This window comes from Ambystoma mexicanum, chromosome 10 (assembly GCF_040938575.1).
Source record: "Ambystoma mexicanum isolate Mex_15411 chromosome 10, UKY_AmexF1_1, whole genome shotgun sequence".
Taxonomy (NCBI): Eukaryota; Metazoa; Chordata; class Amphibia; order Caudata; family Ambystomatidae; genus Ambystoma; species Ambystoma mexicanum.
Genome location: NC_090932.1, coordinates 272,094,410 through 272,116,398, shown reverse-complemented (window position 1 = coordinate 272,116,398; position 21,989 = coordinate 272,094,410). Strand labels below are relative to the sequence as shown.

The 21,989-nt window shown below is 47.5% G+C and overlaps 1 protein-coding gene across 4 annotated transcripts in view; it reads left to right on the top strand.

Annotated features, from left to right (window-relative positions):
• Positions 1-21,989, top strand: part of YEATS2 (YEATS domain containing 2) — a 1,971,885-nt gene that overhangs the window by 1,217,112 nt on the left and 732,784 nt on the right. For all 4 annotated transcript variants that reach the window (XM_069617830.1, XM_069617832.1, XM_069617831.1 and 1 more), the window contains one exon: positions 16,172-16,370. In XM_069617830.1, the coding sequence (XP_069473931.1) occupies positions 16,172-16,370 (199 nt within the window). The remainder of the gene's footprint in view (positions 1-16,171; positions 16,371-21,989) is intronic.

Sequence of the window (21,989 nt, the reverse complement as noted above, 5' to 3'; positions counted from 1 at the left end):
GGCTCCATCTATGCATGGAAAGAATGGAGAGGTTTATGAATGCCCAAAACCCTCCCACTCCAAAGAGAACAAGAGAAGGGCCTCAGGAGGACCCCAGGGCCAAAATTCCAAGATTAGGCAATCCCCTCCAGGACACAGCCTCAGACTTCCACAGTGTGTATGACCTCACTGGGGAAGAACATTATTTTGAGGAAGAGGTAGAAGATGAGTTTATGGACGAGGACCAGGAGGAAGGTCTGGAAGGCAGCCCAGACTTGGTAGGGGAAGGCTTCGGAGAAAATCCAGAGGAAGGACCTTCTCACCCCTGGCAATCACCATCTATATATTCTGACACTGATGGCCTGAACCTAAATCCTCCGGACATCTCACCTGGTAGAAACACGTCTCCCATTGACGATCAACCCACATTTAATGCCCTGTTGCGTAAAGCAGCAGCACATTTCGAACTGGACACTGGGGAGCTCTCCCCTGAATTAGACTTTGTAGAAAGGGTAATTAAGGAGAAACCCCCAGTTAGTCAGACAATTCCCCTCCTTGCTTCTGTGAGGAGAAGAATCATCCCTTCGCTGTCCACACCCGCACTAATCAGAGGGGTCAATCCTAGAATTGAAAAACTTTTCACTCCTTCACCCTCAGACCCGCTGTACATCAGGGGACATTCCATTCCGGATTCCCTGGTAGTAACCAACACAAGAAAGAGGGCAGGGGTACCACTTTCCACCAGTGAGGCACCACCTGACAAGGAGGGCAAGCGGTTATATGCCCTTGCAAAAAGAGTTACATCCTCGGCCGCCTTTTCGGCAAGAATTGCCAACAACAATTCTTTGCTCGCTAGCTATGCGGACGCGCAGTGGGCCAAACTGCGCAAAGACGCCGAAGAAGCGCCGGAACCTTTACGTACACGCCTGCTTTCTACTATTGCCGAAGGAACCCAGGTCAACCAGAGTATTGTAAAGAGCTCTCTGGATGCGGCAGAAACTGCGGGACGTTCCCTAGTTCAGGGAATAGTCCTAAAACGACACGTATGGCTGCGCAACTCAGGGTTCAAACCGGAGACACAGGCGTCTTTAATAAACAAACCTGTTGAAGACTCCAACCTCTTCGGGAAAGCGGTGGATGAGGCTTTGGAGATGGCTAAAAAAGAGTTCGATACTATCAAAACTCTAGACCAGATCTCTAAGCCCTCTACAAGGCGCGGCTATGGCAACAAACGCTTTTTTCGTGGCCAACGCCAACAACAAAACCAGCAGCAACAGTACCCTGCCACCAATTTCTAGAACAATAGTGGCCAGTACAGCCAAAGAGGACAGCGCCGGGGCAAAGGAAGAGGGCGAGGGTCCACCTCCAGAGGTTCCCAAGCCCCTAAAAACACCAAGTGACGCGAAGATTCGCGTCCCCTCCCATGCAACACCGATCGGGGCCGGATAACATCCTTTCTTCCAGCATGGGAGGGTATAACATCAGACCGCTGGGTACTTTCCACCGTAGCCCACGGATACTGCATCGAATTCAACAGTTCCCCAACATACAAACCCCCGAGGGGACGACGCATGTCACCGGAACATCTTGCCATCCTTCTACAAGAAGTACAACAACTGCTGGAAAAAGGAGCCATAGAGGTCGTGCCACTAGCTCAGGTAACGGAAGGTATTTATTCAGTGTACTTCCTTGTACCCAAAAAGGATCTAACCATGCGCCCTGTGTTAGATCTGCGCCCAGCGAACAAGTTCATCAAACCACAAAAGTTTCGTATGGTGACCTTACAGGAAGTGATCCCACTGCTTTCACAGGGAGATTACATGACAACATTGGACATGAAAGATGCATACTTTCATATTTTAATGTTGCCAGCGCACAGAAAATACCTCCGGTTCATGATAGAGGGCAAACACTACCAGTTCAGAGTGCTACCCTTCGGCATAGCATCAGCACCGAGGGTATTCACGAAGGTACTGGCAATGGCAGCGGCCCACCTGCGCAGGTTGTCCATCCCAGTTTACCCTTACCTCGACGACTGGCTCATAACAGGGGATTCTTACGAAACATGCTTCTCCAATACCCAAAAGACGGTAGACCTTTTGTTCCAGTTGGGCTTCTCCATCAACGAAAAGAAGTCCAGCCTAGACCCCAGCCAAATCAAACAATTCCTAGGGGCTCTAATTCAAACAAAGGACGGCCTCGTCTTCCCCTCCAAAGAGAGGGTCCAAAACATGTTGTTTCAGATCCCTCAATATGTGACCGGTTGAGAGGTGACGGTACGCAAAGCAATGCGCTTGCTAGGCATGATGGCGTTGTGTATTTATTTGGTACCTCACGCGCGCCTGCGCATGCGCCCAATGCAAGAGTGGCTCAACAGCCAGTGGTGTCAGGCCAGCGGACTATGGGACGACCTGGTTGTGGTCTCGCAGGCCTTAGTTCTCTCGCTACGGTGGTGGACAAAGGAAAACCTGGAAAAAGGGAAACCCTTTGCCACACCCGCGGCGGAAGCCACTCTAACCACAGACGCATCCCTCACAGGATGGGGGGCTCACCTATCCCATCAAACTGCTCACGGCGAGTGGACTCCGAACGTAGCATCCAAACACATCAATCTTCTGGAGCTACTAGCGGTGTTCAAGGCGCTAAAAGCCTTCAAGGAACACCTACAAGGCAGGACAGTGATGGTCCTTACAGACAGCACCACAGCCATGTATTACATCAACAAACAGGGGGGAACCCACTCTCCAGGACTGTCCAAACTGGCCCAAAACATATGGAAGTGGGCTCTCAAACAGAATATGTTCCTTCTGTCACATGTACCAGGGGAACTCAATCTGCTGGCAGACAAACTCAGCAGAGATTTCCCCCTGCCCGAAGAGTACGAATGGCGACTGCACGAAGACATCGTCTTCGACGTCTTCACACAATGGGGGTTCCCAGAAATAGACCTGTTCGCAACCCTGGAGAACTCACAATGCCTAAGTTACGCCTCCAGGTACCCCCAGAACCAATCCAAGAGGAACGGTCTGTCGATTCAATGGTCAGGGAGATTTGTTTACGCTTTTCCCCCGACTCCCCTTCTCAACAGGGTAGTGCACAAGATGCACCAGGAACAAGTAACCATGATACTGGTGGCCCCAATGTGGGCCCGACAGCCATGGTTCGCTCACTTGATGGAGATGTCTCTATCCCCCCCCCCCGTGAAACTCCCCTGCCCGTACAACATGCTGTCACAAGACAGGGGCAGGACTCTGCATCCATGCCCCCAGAACATGAACTTAGCAGCCTGGCTCCTGAGATCATAGAATTTGGACATCTACAGCTCCCGCAGAGATGCATGGACATTCTCAGGGAAGCCAGAAAACCTAACACTCGCCACTGCTATTCTAGCAAATGGAAGAGATTTGTCATTTGGTGCAGAGGAAAGGGCATCAACCCAATTGACTGCTCTCCCACACATATTATTCTATACCTGACCCACCTATTGGATTCAGGTCTAGTGTTCAATTCCATTAAAGTCCACCTAGCGGCACTTTCTGCATACACCACTTCCCAACTCAGTGTCGTGGTGGAAGATCCCTGTTATAAAGGCCTTCATGGAGGGAGTAAAGAGAATACACCCCCCGATAGCTGACCCAGCTCCCGGATGGGACCTTAACGTGGTACTTACCAAACTCATGGGCTCACCATTTGAACCCATGCACAAAGCATCTCTTAAAGACCTCACTCTTAAGACTGCTTTTCTAATAGCTATCACCTCCATCAGGAGAGTAAGTGAACTGCAGGCTCTTTCTGTCCTAGACCCCTTTGTTACAGTTCACAAAGATAAAGTGGTTCTACGCACTCACCCAAGGTTTGCTCCAAAATTCATCTCTAAATTCCACGTAAACCAGTCTATAGAACTACCAGCGTTCTTTCAAAATCCTTCCAACTTGGGAGAGAGGACACTGCACACACTAGACGTCCGCAGAGCGGTCATGTTCTACATGGAAAGAACCAGACCACTGAGGAAGACTAATCAGTTCTTCGTCTCGGTGGCAGCAGGAAGAGAAGGGGATGCAGTTTCTAAGTCCACTATTTCTAGATGGATTGTTCAATGCATCACTCTCTGCTATACTCTTGCTAAGAGAGAACTGCCCTTTAGGCCAAGAGCACATTCTACTCGAGGCACGGGGGCGTCCATAGCATTCATTGCAAATGTTCCCCTTGAGTCCATCTGCAAAGCGGCTACCTGGAGTTCTGTGCACACCTTTACAAAACACTACTGTCTAGATGCACACTCTAGATCTGACTCCCAGGTGGGACAGGCAGTATTAAGACATCTTTTCTCTACTGTTCCTTCTCATAACCCACCGCCAACTCCGGGTACTGCTCGCTAGTCTATGCACAGCATGTAATTCTAAGCAGATTAACAAACATCAGAAGACAATGCATTACTTACCGTAAAAGCATTTCTGATGGTTGTATCTGCTTAGATTCACATGCGCCCACCCTTCCTCCCCGCTTGGATGGAAGGAACATAGACATCTTTCTATAATTCTCTCTTTTCTGTACTCACTCACGTATAGAAGGCTCCCTCAGGGCAGAAAAATACAAACAGAGGGACCTCGACGCGTGAGGGTTTGTGGGTACTACACACGTCACTATAGGGATAGTGTTACAGACACGCCTTGTCGACGTCCCCTTTTCGACTACGAAAAACAAAATGCAATACTCCGCAGTGACCACTGGATGTCGGACCTATGCACAGCATCTGAATCTAAGCAGATACAACCATCTGAAATGCTTTTACGGTAAGTAATGCATTGTCATACTGCCCTACTCTTCTTGAGAGAAGTCTGACTGCTCAGCCACAGCTATCCGGTAAATCTGGGTGGTACAGACTGCTACCAATTGGGTTTACTGCTTACTCCTATAGTCTTAATCTTTTTGCAGTGTTCCCCAAGGGAACTGCACAGGATTCTGCCTAACATTCCTCTCACCCAAGCATTCTGTAGTTTTCTACTATTCCGTGTTCTCTATACAGTCTCCTATTGTTCATTAGGACCGGGCGGGGGGGGGGCATGACCTAGTCCTCCCAACCAATGAGGTGGCACAGAGCTGGGGGATTACCATGCAGTAATCCCACCACTCCAAGCCTCCTCAGTGCTGAAGGCCACCGTCTCCCCCCACCCCAGCTTCTGAGGTAAGTGCTTCGCTGCGTCCTCTTCCCCCCCGAACGCCCTTTTACACATTTCCACCCCCACCCCACTTACCTTGTGCTGCCTGGTCCCTCGCTGGCGCAGGGAACAGCAGTGTTCCTGGAACGTCCCAGCAGCTGTGCAAATGTCCTCCATGGAAAGGGAGAAGGGACTACATGTTGTCCCTTCACACGTTTCCATGGCGGCCATCTTTTTAGTTTATTTTTTTTCAGTTGTGAAATGCAGAAGGCGTTTGGATCTCCACCATACATAGCACACTTCACCAGACCCATGGTCTGAGCAGCAGCTCCCTCTCTTCAGTTATATCGATCCTGCCCTTAGCAGGAATGAAGATGGGGCTCGCCGAATACACACTCCCGGTATCGCACAGGCGGACGCCAAGCATACTCTCTGCTCCGGTGAGCTCCCCTGCACATAACTGCCTTCTTGCAGCGGAGGTCGGATTAGGCCAGGGAGGCTCTTCTTCTGCACCTCTTGTGAAAATTAGATGCTTCACCTGCAGATTGGGGTGCCTCGCTCCTATGCTTTTGTTGCTTTCCACTGCTGGCTCATCCTTCTCCTGAATTGGAGTCTGTGGTATATGGATTCCTCTGGGAAGCAAGTATTCAGAGCCCCTGCTCAAGGAACTCTTCGCTCGACAGCCCATCTGAGTTTAATTCCACAGGGGCGTACTTTCCAACGCGGCCCGGACGAGCACCAGACCCGGCTAACAACTGCATGTTCTTTCATTGCCTGTGGGTTTAGCTGACAGCGATAGAGGGCACAGTGAGTTCCTGCAGCCGGGGGATGATCGAAGGGGCTTTGTCAGATATCAGATTGCCCACGTAGTGTAGCCGATGAATTCTTCTTCCCAATGTACCCCTCTGGTTTTGATTTGAAGAAAGAACCAGAGCGATCAATTGGAGAAAAGAATGGATGCCGATGGAAATCCAGGGGTACCAATGGAGCAACACAGGTCGAGATGCCAAATGCCAAAGGAGGACTGGATGTAGGAAAACACAACAGCAGTTTGAGGCCAGACCTGCAAATGTGAGATATAACAAACACACCACAGCAGCAAGGTTTCAGTTTGCGTTGTGCCAAAAGATCCAACAACCGAACAAGGCAAAGAAGCAGTCCCAGTAATCGTACCCCACAAGTTTGGTTAGCATAGGATACAAAACATACCTCCCTTCTCCCCCCCGGATTTAATTGAAGAGGTTTGCAGCTTACCGGTGGTTCTGTCCCAGGAGAGAGTGGGTAGCAAGCGTAGAAAAGGTTCCAAGCAATCCACAAATGAATGAAGTCCAAACCTAACCCGACGGCACGAGGACGCCTAATAACACCCTGACCCGACGGCAAGAGGACGGTAGTACACACAGGGAGTCTCTAGTCCGTGTACCAATTCTAAACTCCAAGAGGTCCAAGTTGTCGAGAGAAAACCAGAAGTTTCAGGGACAATCCGAAAGTGGAGAACCGTATGCAAACGGGGTCCGGCAACCACCTGATGTAACGTGGTATCCAAGGAGCAGGCAAGGGAAATCCAGTAACGGTCCGTGGTCAGAGTACGTGACGAGACAATTCAAGGCAAAGCGTTCAGGAAGAGCAATCCAAAGAGCAGTCCGCGTCGAGGCGCCAAAAGTAATCAGGAACTGAGGGGAAAAAACAGGAATAACAAGGACAGGATCGGGTAAACAAGATAAAAGGAAATAACACTGAACAGAGTTCGTAACGCCACTAATCAGCTATCAGAAGCACCGATCTAGGTGAAGGAGGCGCTAATAAGGAGGCAAGTCACATGACAACGCGGCACGCTACTCGGCGTGGACCGTGGGAGGAGTAGAGCGGACGCCAGCGTTGCCATGCCAGTTTCCAGGCACCAGGTTTCGCGCTTCTTAAAGGGACACGAGCCCGTGGTTTGGAAAGGAACGAGTGCCCATACATGACAGGCTTCATCTTCGCCGTCATGGTGAGCAAGGCTTCAAAGGGTGGCAAGAGCAGTGATGTCCTATCTCTCATGAATAATCAGGAGAAATCTAGACCCCAGGAAATATCGACAGCCACGCAGATGCATGCTACATGTCTCGGTGAGGAGGTGGGGGGCGACTCAGCAATCCCAGAGATTTGAGCGGATTTACGGCAAATGCTCGCTGACAATAAATAAGATATCTACGGCACCATCAGAGAGCTTGCCCAGAAGGTCTCGGAGGTCGACAAAAGTGCCGGCCACAGAATCTTTGCATCAAGGAGCTCCAGACAGGGGCTTGGGAGTACACCTATGATCTCTCACAGCTGACAGGCTGTGATCTGAGGACCAGGAGAATCAATACCAGAAAAACAACATCGGGCTCTGGGGGATCCCATCCCGGATTCCTGACCTGGAGTTGGCAGGACTGGACTGCTGAGATTTTGGTAGCCTGTTATTTGGGTGCTTTTCTTTTCCCTTCCTCATCTCAGAGTCAGCCTGGGGATCTTGCCTCAGTCCTCATACGGGGTACCTTGACCTGCCACACAGTCCTTCAGTATCAGTGATAATATTGTCATATTGTTGGGTCCTGCCAGGTCATTTTTCTGGCCTCTGCCTCCAATGCCACTTTGGTGAGGGTGGGTGGGTTTTTCTTGGGGTGAGATGGGTGGTCGAAACTCCTGGGGTGGGAATTAGCTTGGGGGGGGGGGGGTTTATTGGGGTATGTTTATTATTTCCTACAGTTCGTTGGAATTAAGTGCTTGGACGAGCCAGAATGTATCTATATCCTGGTTCATATCTGGGAAAGGTTGCTTTTTGATTCTGCTTATGGGGGAGAATGAACCACTTACATTTGCTACGCTTAATGTGCAAGGTCTGAATTCCTCTGTTAAATTGAGATCGATGCTTTGAATACTCCAGACGCCCGGGATGGCCATAGCTATGCTACAAGAGACTCGCCTGTTTTCTGAGGACGAGTGTCACATGCGATATGGATCTTTCCAGAGGCAATTCTATACCTCAGCTAGGGTGAAACAGAGAGGGGTAGCTATCCTCCTGGCCAGAGATGTCCTGTTCCTTTCCAGGGTGTGCTAAGGGATCCAGAAGGAAGATGAGTGCTGGTGAAGAGTACCTTGAATTCTACTGTCATAACTCTGGTTTCCCTACAGCTTCCTAATGGTAACCAGCATGATTACCTGACTACTCTACTTCCAGTAATACCAGGATTTGTAGAAGTGTATATCTTCATTGGGGGTGATTTTAACTTGACCCCTGGCCCGGCTGCAGACACATCCTTACTGCCAGTCTCAAGCGACTATAGGCGGCCCTTGGCACTGATGGTTTCCTACAGAAGTTTGGTGTAGTGGAAGCCTTGAGGGTCTTTCATGGGGGGGAGAAGGATTTCACTTTTTACTCACGTTCACAAAGGGTTCTCATGCATCGATCTCCAACTGGTTTCCTCTTCCCTTGTTCAACATGTATCTAACACTGTCATAGGCCCATGGTTATTCTCCAACCATTCACTGGTCTCCCTAAACCTTCATCCCCCAGAGGCCTGAACCCCACTCATAAGCGAATGGTGCCTCTATGATCTGCTGCTCTTTGCCACTCTGCTGCGCACGAGGGTGCAGATATGATCACTAACTATTTTAAGTAGAACGAGGGGCATGGGACTACAGCTGAGGTGGTGTGGGATTCCCTGAAGGGGGGAACTGATTAACCGCTTGGCACCCATTTTGCAGCTAAAAAGCACATTAAGGAATTACTGGAGTCTCAACTTAGAGACTGAGAAATTACTCATCCTCGTGTCAATTTGGCAAGATCCCTTCGTGACTTACGGCTGGCTAGGGTAATTTGGAGGCCCTTATGGCCTCTGATAAGGCTGCATTTCAGATTTGCATTAGAGACAATCTTGCTATTCTCACTCTAACAAAGCCAACAGATTTTTAGTAGCAGAAATCCAGAAATGGCATACCAGCAATCCGGGACGTGTAGGGTGTGCTTCACTTTCAGAAGGGGGGTACACTGGAGATCTTTGCTGATTATTATGAATCCCTCCTGCGGGCAGAACCCCTTCAGGAAGACTTTCAATCCACTTTCCGGGCTGCGGCCTCGCTGCCTCTCCTCTCAGAAGACCAACAGCCCTCCAAGACGTCCCAATCACTCAAGACAAAGTAAGGCACAATATTGGTTCTCTTCGTAACTAGAAAGCCACTGGCCCAGATGGGGTTTCCCCTGCTTTCTACAAGACCCTCCGGATGCAGCTGCTGGGTCCTCTCACTTTCCCTGTTCAACGCATTTTTTAACATCAAAGTTGGTGACACAAATAATGGGCGAATCCTGTATATCCTTAATGCGGAAGCCAGATAAGGATGCAACGTCCTGCAGGTCGTATCAGCCTATTGCCCTATTTAATACAAACACCCAAATAAGGTACCTTCATAGTGGGACGTGGCGCACATAATAACATCCAGAGGGTTATTCATTTGATTGAGCTGGGGAGGATTCGGGCGACCCGCTTACTTTGTTGGCGCTGGACACCGAAAAAGCCTTTGACAGCTGACTGGAGGTTCATAAGACTGACTTTGCAAAGGTTTGGCCCCAACTTTACCACCTGGGTGAGGGCCTGTTGCAGCTCCCTACGGACCAGAATTTCCATCAGTGTTCGCTACTCACACTATACCCCTATACTAAGAGGGACTCGCTAGGCTTGTCCATTTTCACCCCTGATCTTTACACTTGTAATGGAACCCCTGGCAGCCTGTAGTCGGGCCCATCGCTGACACCTATGTCAATGCTTCCTCCAGGCAGACTTTTATTGACATTCTTTGTCGTTCCCTTTCCGGACCTATGAACTCCCCATATGGCTTCTGTCCTCTCCACTTTCTCCTTCTCTCCCATTAATGGTGGAACTATATGGGCAGTGCTCGTGGCACACTTCTCATAATCTAGGTGCATAATCAATGTCTACTTAAATGGCACTTTCATGGCCCAGGGCTCTTGGCCCAATCTCCTCCTTCTCGACAATCTTCTACCATCTCTCATTAACTTCAGTCCTTCTCCTGCCACCCCTCCCTCTTCCACCCACTCTGCCCCCCCCCCCTCCTCCGGAAGTGTGGTACCCCGTGTCCCTGTACCCCTCCTTAGAAAACCTTTAAAGGTGACAAACCAGCTTCACTTACCTACCTTCAATTCTCGCTCTACTGTCAAATACTCCTCTGACATCTGTCACCTCCTTGAAGACTTTGACCTTGACATTCTCGCGCTCACCACAACGTGGTTCAATGCCAGCTCTGTCACCACTTTTGACCCTCTTCTTCCTAACTGGCCTGGAGACAGAGTTGCCCTTGTCTTCCTTGAATGGATCCTTGCCTCTATCATGCCCATCCAACCCTACTCCTCCTTCGATCACTCTCGCTACTATCTACAGGACCCCTGGGCTGGTCTCCCTCTTCCTATAGGAGTGGGCCTACCTTACCTCTTCTACCTCTAAACTTCTCCTCCTCAGAGACTTCAAAATCCATCTAAACTCCCCTGATGCAGCCTTACACTTCCACAACCTCTGTGACTTTCTCTCTCATTCTTCCCTCTGCTCCGACTCACTCAGCAGGGTGCCCTCTGGATGCAGTCATCTCTGCTGGCCTCTCTCTCCATCGCCACCCATCTCAGACCACCCCTCTCTTTGTCTGATCATTCTCTCCTCTCCTCTCATTTGGAGCTCTTGGATTCCCTGCCTGCACTGCCAGCCTCCTTCTTCGTCATCTGACCGATGAAGTGAATGTCAATTGCCACCTTCGCCGCCTCTTCTATTCCTCCCTCCACTCCTACTAATGACACTCTCTCTCACTTAGCTTCACCTCTCCATCTCCATCTCCAACATCCTTGACATCCTTGCCTCTTGTGAGGATCCACATGAAGCATACCTCCAAATGTAACAGTTGGTATGATTCCAACCTAACCTTGCTGAAAAGCTGGGGGTGTAGCCTATATTTTCTCATAGTGGATACATGCTTCTATCATTCCAATGCAGCACTACTACTCCTTTGAATGCCTGGTCTGCTGGCTCTCCATCTCTCCTGGCCTCTCTCTCACCGTGGGCACTATGTAAAGGCCGTCTGGACGGTTCACACCTTTCTTCTCTGAGTGGGCTGACTGCTCCTCCTCGCTCCTTGCCTCTAGCTCCCAACTTCTCCTCCTTGCAGACTTGAACATCCACCTGGATGCTACCAGCCCTTCTTCAGGACTCTTGCAACCTCTGCGATTTTCTCTCTATTCTTCCGTCTGGCTCGACTCACTCTGCAGGACACACTCAGGATGTTCTGATCTCCCCTTCTCTAACCCTCTCACCACTCCTCTTTTTTGGAGTGATCACTTTCTCCTTTCTTCCCAACTCTCTTCACCGCTCGTCAAGCCACCTACCTTCTCGGTCAACCGACCCATGATGCGTGCCTCAGTTGAGGCTTTTGCTGCTACTTTCTTTCCTCCTCCTGCACCTTTGGTTGACTCACACCCTGACACAGCCTCAGCGTACCCCCTCACAAACTGGCCTGCCACCCTTTCCAAAGGCAGTACAGACTCTCTGTCCTCACTTAGAAGAAAGCCTACATTCAAGCCTGCATTTATGCAGCATCTAACAACTCGGCCGAACTTTTCAAAATCTGCGAGGGGCTGCCAAATGCTGCTGCAGTCTCTACCTCTCCTGTTCCCTGCCAGGCCCTCTGCATGGCCTTGGCCTCTCATTTCACTACTAAAACTCAGTGACAAAACGGAGGTGGTGGGGGTGGGTTCCCCTCCTGATCCTTCACTATGGATTTCGACTTTCTGACCTTCCTCTCTTGGATCTCTTCCTGTTGCTGCAATGAAAGTTAAAAATATGGGAGTTATCATGACAGCCACTCGATCAATGGACGCCCAGGTTTCTTCCGTATGCCAGTCTGGGTTTTTCCATTTGAAAATACTGAGACAAGTCCTCCATTTTATACCATCTGTTCTGCGGCCACTAGTTGTAGCCGCTATGATATCCAGCCGCCTGGACTATTGTAATTCACTCTATCTTGCTCAGCCCAAGGGGCTGATCCTCCCCTTGCAGCGCCTCCAGAATTTTGCAGCCGGGGTGGCGACCTGTTTACCTTATGGTGCCTATGTCGCCCCGGTTCTGTGCCGCCTGCACTAGCTACCGGTGGCCCAGCGCATTGATTTCAAGGCACTCTGTATCATGCACTCTGCTCTGCATAGACAAGGGGCATAATATCTATGTACTAAATTATTTCGCTACCTTCCCAGGCGCTCCCTGAGGTCCGAGTCGGCCAGCCTGCTGGGTGTTCCATTGTTCCGCCGTGTCAAGCTTGGTGGATGTGCCTTTTCCATTGCAGCAGCACAACTGTGGAACAAGCTTCCTGTTAAATTGAAAAATATCCATAATCATTTGGTTTTTAGGAAGGCTCTTAAAACTCATCTTTTCTAATCTCATATCTATGGATATGATGATGTGTGCTTGTGGCCTCTATCTCCTCTCCAGCGCCATGATGCCTGTGGGCAAACGTGCGCTATATAAGAAACCCTAACATAACATAACATTCTGTCCACCCTCTCTTCCTCTACCTCCTCTTCTTCCTCCTCTACTACTCCCGGACGGTTTGAGGCCGTTTCTCCTCCTCTTTTCCCCTGTTCAACCCTGACAATGTTTCTAGACAAGTCCGATCTATTAAAGTCTCATCAAAGCAGGTTCTCCCCTGCTCATCCAGAACAATCAAGGATCACATCAACACCCTTGCTCCAGCATTGGCCGATGTATGCAATCACTCCTTTGCCACTGGAACTTTACCCTTCCCCTTTAAGCACTCTGTTGTGCACCCCCTTCTAAAGAAGCCATCTGTCTCCGGGACAACCTGATCAGGCCGTGGCCTGATTGACCTCCTTTCTCAGTAACCGACCCTCTCCGGCCCAACTGGGGTCTTTCCTCTCTTCTATCTCTCTACTTGTGGTCCTCCGCAGGGGTCTAACCTCTCTCTCTGCAACCACTACTTGGCACCTCTTGCCCACGGCATCGCTACTTTCTGCTCCAATTATCAATGTTATGCGGAAGACACTCAGCTCTCTTTCAGGCTCCACTCAGCCACCTCTGCTTCTTCTCTCATACCAGACGGTCCGGCCGCAATTCAGGAATGGTGTGCCGCCAATGATCTCTGCCTTCATGCCAGTAAGACTGAGATCCTCCGCATTGGGACCCCCGCCCCTCCTTTCCTCTCTCTCTCTCTCTCTCTCTGCCCACTCTGGGCCCTCTTCCTGGTCCTTCCTGTGAGGCTAGGAACTTTGGTGTCATCTGCAACTCCACCCTCTTTTTCTCTCCTCACATCTCTGACATATCTAAGAATTCAAACTATCAGATGCACCTCCTCTGAGGTATTCTTCCTTTTCTCACTCTCCCCCAGAAGCTCACTGTCTCCAGAGCTCTCTAGGCTAGACTATTGCAACAGCCTCTTTCTAAATCTTCCTGCCTCTACTCTTCAACCTTTACAACTTATCCAGAACAGGACTGCAAGACTTGTCCTGGGTCTCAAGCCCAGGAATCATATCTCTCAAGCTGCGAAATTGCTTCACTGGCTCCCTGTGGCTGCAAAGATCAAGTTCAAGACCCTCTGCATCGTCCACAAGGCTTTCTGGGGCCTGGGTCCGCTCTACCTCCAACTATCTATTCCAAAACTTCTTCCTTCTCGCGCTCTCCGCTCACTTTTCCCTCCAACTCTGTGAGAGTCAGACGCTTCTCCAAGCAGGGAGTTGTGGGCAGATCTATCTCCTCGGCTGGGTCCTCCCTCTGGAACAGTCTCTCTGGCCCTCTCAAATTTGAGCAGAACCACCTCAGTTCCGGAAGCAACTCAAGACCTTCCTTTTCGATTCCGCTTTCTCCCTTCCTCTGCTCTGCTGCTGCACCTGACTTCTCCGTGCACTGGCCGCCTGGTCACCCTCTGAACTCTGGCCCAGGCTGCTGCATGTCCAGTTGCCCTTGCACTGCCTCTGGGCTCCCCAGCACTTATGAGTCTGTATCTGCAACCCTACAGTCCTTTCTCTCTGCACTTGTGAACCACCCGCTGACTGCTCTTGTGAATCAACTGCACTTCCCCCTTCCCCTCCCCCCCTGCCCTTCTCCCCTTCTCTCTTCCTCGCACTTGCACCATCTGAATGACCCAAGGCCTAGTAAGATCGTTATTTTGTCCTCCCTTTGTTTTCCCCCTCCTTTTCTCATCACGCCTAGAAACACTTGTGAACAGGCGCGTTATAAATGCCACATCATATCATATCATAAATATATATCAATTGCAGAGTTGCAGAACGGAAGTGGTTGGCTTCTCGCAGATTCTCTGACAAACTAGCCTGTTGCCTGCTTCAAAGGCATTACAGACTCCATCTGGTCCAAGAAGCGGGCCCACATTCAAGCCCACATTTCAATTAATTGTCTTTCTCCCGCAGATCCCTCATCAGATGGATATCCTCATCCAGCAGTGGACCTCGACTCGGTCGTCGATCCGTCTTGCTCGGTCGTTGGCTGCGGACATGAAGTTGGGCGTCGTACATATATCATGTCACTACACCACCCAGCTCAGTTCCTTTTTTCCGTGCGCTCCACACACTGCTTTAGAAACACTGTGATCAAGTCTTCGACTCTACTTGACGTATTTTTTGTTAGAATTCGATTTTCAGTTTTCAAGCAGTATTCCGACCGCCACTCCAAAATGTCAGGTACTGACCCGCATGAGATATGCCTCTGGTGCCTCGACACAGTCACAACACAGAGGGGTGTGCGTTGCGCACTAAAATGCACCCACAATCTGTGCACGAATGGGCGGCTAAACTCGCATCAGGCCGACCGCCTTCAAAATCTCCAGCGCGGTCGACTGTCCAGTCCCAGAGACGGAGACCGAGGGGCCTATCCCCAAAAAAGATAAGGAGAAACATTGACGGAAGAAGAAGCGGTCCGATTCTAGGAGCCACTGTTCCTCGTCATCGCGAAAGAAAGAGGCGCCACCGTTGAGACTCTGATTCATCGACGGAAGGAGGTAAGCCTTCGGCTGGGCTGACCACTCGTCAAGAGTGGGGAGATTTCAAGGTCTCCATGCTTGAAATGTTTCAAAACATGCTGCTGCATGGGGCAGGTGCCCTCCCTCCCCCTAGCAGCAGGCATTGGAGGTGACAGCAGCGCTTGGTAATACCGATCCCATACAAGCCCCATTGCCAACACCATCGGCATCAGGGAAGCCTTCGGGCTTGACGCCGATACAAATACATAAATGAATCTTCACCAAAAGCAGAAGAAAAGTACTGTGTTGCAATAAGCCAGCGGGTGCCTGTGGCCATGCATGCTTTCCAGGGATCCCTATTTCTGCTTAAATTTTTGTTTGAAGGATCTGATGTGCTGGCATACTGCCAGGACACCCCTTGAGCCTGCAGATGTAGGGGGTTTGGCCATACAGATAGTGTATGGTACGCAGTCATTTCAGTGCTGGAAATAAACATTGAGGGGGAAACAATATTTTTTTATAAGCCACTATCCAACATTTTCCCAAAATATTCTTGGACTGGAGTTTATTTAATTGCACTAGTCCTAAACTATATTGGGATGGGTGTTTAGTGGCTTAAATAGAATATTGTTTCCTCCTCAGTGTTTGTCTGCGATGAAAATTGCATATAACCATAGTCTACGACTGCTGGTTGTGGTGAGAACTCATCATAGGGAGGTTTGTTGGTCGCAATTTGGATTTTAGGTGGGCATGGTTATGTGACTTGATGCTGTTTCTGTGGATTGGGTACTTTGGTGTGGAATTTTGTTAATGGATCTCATCTTCATAATGGAATACATTCATGGTGACAATGAACTTGGTAGGGACATATTTTACCAGTGAGAATGAGAACAAGTCCAGGTTAAATTTGTTTTCGTTTTCCATTTGGATGTTTTGTGCTGGTTTAACATTTAAATTATATTGTACTTGCAAGTGTTATTGAACATTAGTGAAAACTAGAAAATGATGGCCACCTTTTTCTCTTCTCAAAGCAGGCAGAAGGGGCACACAGCAGCTCATCATCTGTGGTGACTTCTGCAGCAAAGGTTTCTGGACAGCAACAACATGTCTTTGTGAACCAGGTCCAAAGCGGGTCATCAGTAGCCAGTAAACCTGGCATTGCTACCGTTGTGAGTGCCTCCTCGCTGATATCTGCAGCCAGCGTTGTGTCTGGCAGGACGCAAACACCAGGTAATGAGAAAGGCCATTCCACACAAAATCTGAAAGATTAAATTAGTTCTAAAACATCTGGTGTGTGCCAACATTTTCAATCTCTCGCTACTCAATGTTTTTGGAAAGTTTCCCAACCATCTAAAGGTCACACTAACCACTTGCCTTTCAGAACATTATTTTATTCTTACTGTTGAATTCTCGTTGTATTGCAAATAGCTTGTTCCAGCATGTTGCGAACATCATGGTCAAATGGTTGTCAGAGCGTCTGATCAAGAGAAGGATGAGCCTTGGGTTTCTTTGAAAACCCATGACACACAACAATGTATTCCCTTCCTGCTTGCCAAGTTCCATCTCCTGTTTTGCCAATTAGACCCTACCATCAAAGTTCACAAAAATGCATCATTCAATATCTGTTTTACTAAAATGGTTTAAAATCGAATTGTATACTCAAAATGTAAGCACATTTGTTCAAGTCCTTTCAAATCAATGTGCTGGGGGAGCATTGTGAGGGGAATAATGCACAAAAAAAAGTTACTGAGACCATTGTGAGTTTGTTTATTTATATTGCGCGCCTGACCCTAAGGTATCTGGGTGCATTACATGAAAGTGCAAGACTTAGGTTACACATATTGACAGAAACAATCAATAAAAATACAGTAATTGACATACAAAAACGGGCAAAAAACATGGCGGCAGTACATGTCATAATCGGGCAATGTTAAGGCAGCAGGCAGTCGTAGGTAAGGCAGTCAACAGTCATTTCACACTAGCCATTATTTTGTGTTTTTTCTAAAGTTTTGGAATGGCTGGTCCCTGCGCAAGTATATAGGGAGAGAGTTCCAACATTGGGCAGCCTGAACAGGAAAGCTATGCCCCCTGCCTTTTTCAGATTGGATCTAGGGATTATGATGCAATTCAAGTTTGCTGTCCTTATGGGACCTGAAGATTTTTTAATGATTTTATCTCTTATATATTGTGGTGCAGCATTATTCAGACATTTGTGTGTAATGGAAACTACTTTATGCTGGATTCTGTTCTTGATGGAGAGCCAGTTGTGATTTCTTCTAACTTCGGAGATATGATGTCTCCTCGGGATACTTAATGCAGTTCTCAATGCATTATTTTGTAGAATTTGCAATTTATTCAGAATCTGGTTATTTGCGCCTGCATATAAAGCATTACAGTGATCAGGTTTGGACATGATTAGCGCCCTTGCAAGTGTGATGCAGCTATTATTTGATAGGAAAGGTTTGCAAGCACGTATCAACTTAAAAGTATGCACTGTAGCTTACGCAGTGGCATTAACTTGTTTCCCTAGGTTTAAGGAAGAGTCCAGGTAAAATCCTAAGGTTTGGTCTCTTTGGAGACTTTTTTATTCTCAATGCCGTCAATGTTGAATGAGGTATATTGACATCCCAGTTTGCTCAAATTGGTTGGGGCACCTAGGATCAAGATTTGTCTTTTCATCATTCAGGCAGAGGCCGTGTGCTGGCATCCATGCCTGAATGATTGCATACATTTTGTTGACCCAAGCCAGGTTTGTGTCATAATCACTGAAAGGGGTAGGAGTCTCTGGGTGTCGTCTGCGTAATTGGTGTAGGTGACACCCAGATGATCCAAATCGTTAAACAGAGGCTTTCTGAATATATTGTACATGGTCGGTGAAACACAAGATCCTTGTGGTACACCGCAGGTAATAGGAGAGGGGACAGCAGAGGCTGACGGCAAGAAGACTCTCATTGACGTATTGTTGAGGAAGGATTGAATCCCATTAGTGGCTTTTTGTGTGAAGTTGGCAGCAATAGACTGGTGATTGCAGAGCACTTTGTGGTCCACCAGATCAAACGCAGCCAATAGGTCAAATAGAACCAGTAGCGCACATTGTCTGTTGTCTATTAGTTGGTCAATTTGCGTTTTCAGGTCAACCAAAGCAGTTTCTGTACCATGAAGTGGTCTGAAGCCTGATTACCGTAGTCCTAGGAGGTTATTAGATTCTAGATATGACTGGATCTGGATGTATGCAGCCTTATGAATTATTTGGAGTAAAAATGGGATGGTAGTTATGGGCCTGTAATTAGTGGGGATGGTTGGGTCCACTGAAGCTTTCTTTAGCAAAGGTAGTACCCAAGCAGGTTATTAGAGACATTAGAGGCACAGAATGAGGCATTTATTAGTTTGGTGATAAATGGTGCCAGGTCTTTGGCAGCCTCTTTTATAATTTGTGCTGGGCATATGTCTCCCTGGCACCTCGAAGGTTCAAGTGACATTATGATCTTTTCCACCTCTCGCGTAGTCACTTGGGAGAATTCAAATTGTTGTGGGAATTTAAGAGTATATTTTTGTAAGTTGTCATTAATAGTTGGTTTAGTTTCTTTGCTGCAATTTTGTGTGCTGGAGTCCTCTGGGGGAGTAGGGGATTCCATTTCCCTCAGGATCACAAAGAGTTCCTTGGTACTGGAACTAGCTTTGTTGATCCTGTCGTTGTACGTTTCACGTTTAGTTCGTAACATTTCTGTTTTGTACTTGGTGGATATTTCAGCCATGTTTTGTTTATTTTCTTTAGAAGGCAAGCTTTTCCAAGAAACTTCAATTTTTCTTTTCTCTGCTCGAAGAGCTTTTAACTGAGGTGTAAAATAGGAATTAATATGTGCCCTAGGTTTGCCTTTTCGCATTTTGATGGGAGCAATCTTATCTAAAGCTAGCGTGATAGAGGAGTTATATAGGTCTACTAGGTTAGCAGGATCTAGGGACTCTGATGCCGCGTTCAAGTTAGGAATCAGGAGTAGCATGAGCTTGTCCATTGTGATGTTTCGTTTGTTCCTAGTCTGGAGAGATAGGGCGATCGTGGTGGTCTTAGTTACTGGACATTTAGCAGATGTAGTGAAAGAAACTAGGTAGTGGTCGGTCCATGACTGAGGTTCAATAGATGTAACTACTGTCACGCAATTTAGGTCTGCAACCCAGTCAAATATTCTGCCTTTCTCGTGGGTAGGCTGATTGACTCTTTGTTTAAGGCCGAATTCAGTGAGGGTCTCAGAGTGCCTTGGCATGTTGGTCATTGGTGTCACTGAAGCCCAGGTTGAAATCGCTGAGCAAAGGTATTTGTGAGGTAAGTTTGGTATCTGACAATATGGTCATGATATCTTCCTCAAAGTCATCATTGGGACCCAGGGGTCTATAGATTATGTGTATTGTTAGTGTGCTGGAATTGGAAGTTCTTATTTTAGCCGTGAGTAATTCACATGATTTCACAATCGGTGAAGAGGCAACTCTAAGTCCTTAGTTGGAGTTATGCTGTATTTTGCTGAAAGAAAACTGCATGCAATAATTAACATTACCCCATGCATGCTTTGTGGTGCACTGACCTTTCAAGACATTACTGTTGGAAGTGACTTAAAGAAAAGTTCACACGTGGTCATTCTGAAATACTTTGTTTTCAAAAAGATGCTGCTTGCAGGATTTCATTGCTATGTGCGTGCATGGGGTAGCCATTTTGGAACAATACTCATTATAATATACAGCACTTCCAGCAGACTTTAATGCATCAAGTTGAGTCCAGCTGGTACTTTACAGGATTGGCTACAGCAAAAATGTAAGTTCACAGAGCAATAGCCCCCTGTACTTATAAAAGGAGGTGGCCAAGCGAGCATCAATCCTTTTTGGGAATCTCATGGCTGGAGCCACTCCCACAGTCCATCTAGAGGAGGATATGGGACCACAATGCAACAACCTCTTCTCTAGCCCATCGCCAAGTAGAAGTTGTTGGTAGCATTACTTTAAGTATCTGGTGCATGGGTTCATGACCAAGCATCCCGCAAAACCATGACTATGGGAGAGCACCTTTTTTTTTACATTGCCCTTGTTTGTCATATTCCTTGATTTAGTTGGTGAGAAAGACTACACATGGTCTTTCTCCTTATGAGTCTTTGGTCCGAACCCACACAGGAGGCTCTGAGTTAATAGAATGAAGTTTAGGGTGGGTAGGTGTTAAGATGGGTTTCTACAATCTGGCCTGTTGGACAGATTTCAAGAGCCCACTCTAGTTATTTTTTTAAGTTATCTACTTTAAGAGCAGCAAGAGTAGACATTGTTAACCATGTTTGGAAGAAAAAAAGGCAACTGTTATATTACTGCTAGGTTCAAATCACAGTGTAAGTAGAACTAGGATACTACACTAGTTGATAACACCAGGGTACCCAAGACCTTATCGTCATCGCTGTAACACCAATTTATTGAGATGGATTTCTATAATATGGCCTGGTGGACAGACTTCAGGAGGCCACCCTCGTTATAGTGAACTGGGCAACAAGGTAAGCGTGGAAAGTGGTCAAGGTTTAGTCTCAGAAGTGATTGAGTGGAGTCCACCACAAGTCCACGCAGTGAAGCACACAATCATTCTGCTTAGACCAGTAAGCACAAAAATGCTCTATTATAGGCCTAAAATATACTAGAGAAATTAATGAAGCAGGTCATATTATCCCATAACACTCAGTTATTAACCTACTAAACATATATTCAGTCATTGTTGGTTTGTAGACATTTATACAATTCATTTTAAACACCTGAAAGGAAGGTAAGTAATGATATAGTAAGGAAAACCAGTTCACAAGAATATAACCCTAACTTTGAGTCCAATACCTATGTTGAATTGGGCCTTGTGCCCAAAAGTCACAAATGCTTCTTCTGAGGAGAGGGGACACAGTTAGGAAAGTTTCTTGTGCTGATGAAAAATGTTCCAGAAGACTTCTCAAGAATATTACAGGTAAGATGCTTTTTCGATCTTTTAGAACAGCTTTTAAAGCAAATGTTTGTGAAGCAAAGGAATGAATAAACAAAGGTTTATAATAAGGTTTTTATAGGGGAGGCAGGGGTGGCTGTAAGTATTGCGATTACTCACCACCCTGACTCTGATTTTCCCAAGTGACTAGGTCGGTTGACTGGGAGTCGCTGGAGGTAGGTTTTCCCGCTGTTGGATCCAGTAGAAGGTGCCCCAGGAGTTGCTGGTGCAAGGAATATTCCGGCCCGGTCCAGGAGCTGAGCCCAACCCTTTCCAATGAAGAAATGCAGCAGACACTGATGTAGGCCTCTTCAGACAGTCCCACCCACTTCCTGGGTCCATACACACACATGGCATGAACAAGCCCATGAAAACTGCAGTTTTCCCCTGAAATACATGTCCTTATTAGGGATTTCCTGACCTAAGAAGGCCAGAAAACAATATGGTCAAAGGACAAGCCAATAATCTTGTGTCACAGCCATTTTAGGGCACTAACCACGTTTAGTAGCCAGACGCAGTAAACACAAATGTGCAGCCTAAAAGTAATGCAGACATGATAAAAATGTAATTGCTGTCACTAGCTAGTCCATAAGCACATATAAAAGTAACCAAAAATTCCCAATATAAAAGTTTAGGGTGATGCAAAAGTATTACAAATTCACTCTAGTTTAGTTTATTATTTGATAATGCGCTCCAAACCCTGGGGTAGGGTACAACTTTATTGTAAGATGATTTGTGCACTGTTAAAAAGTTACCCAAAAAGGTAAAAAGTAAAAGACAAAAGGGAAACATAGTTTCCCAGTACTGATAGTCTAAAAGACTGATCAGTTTCCCCTTGACACATGTGCAAAAAGGCCAAG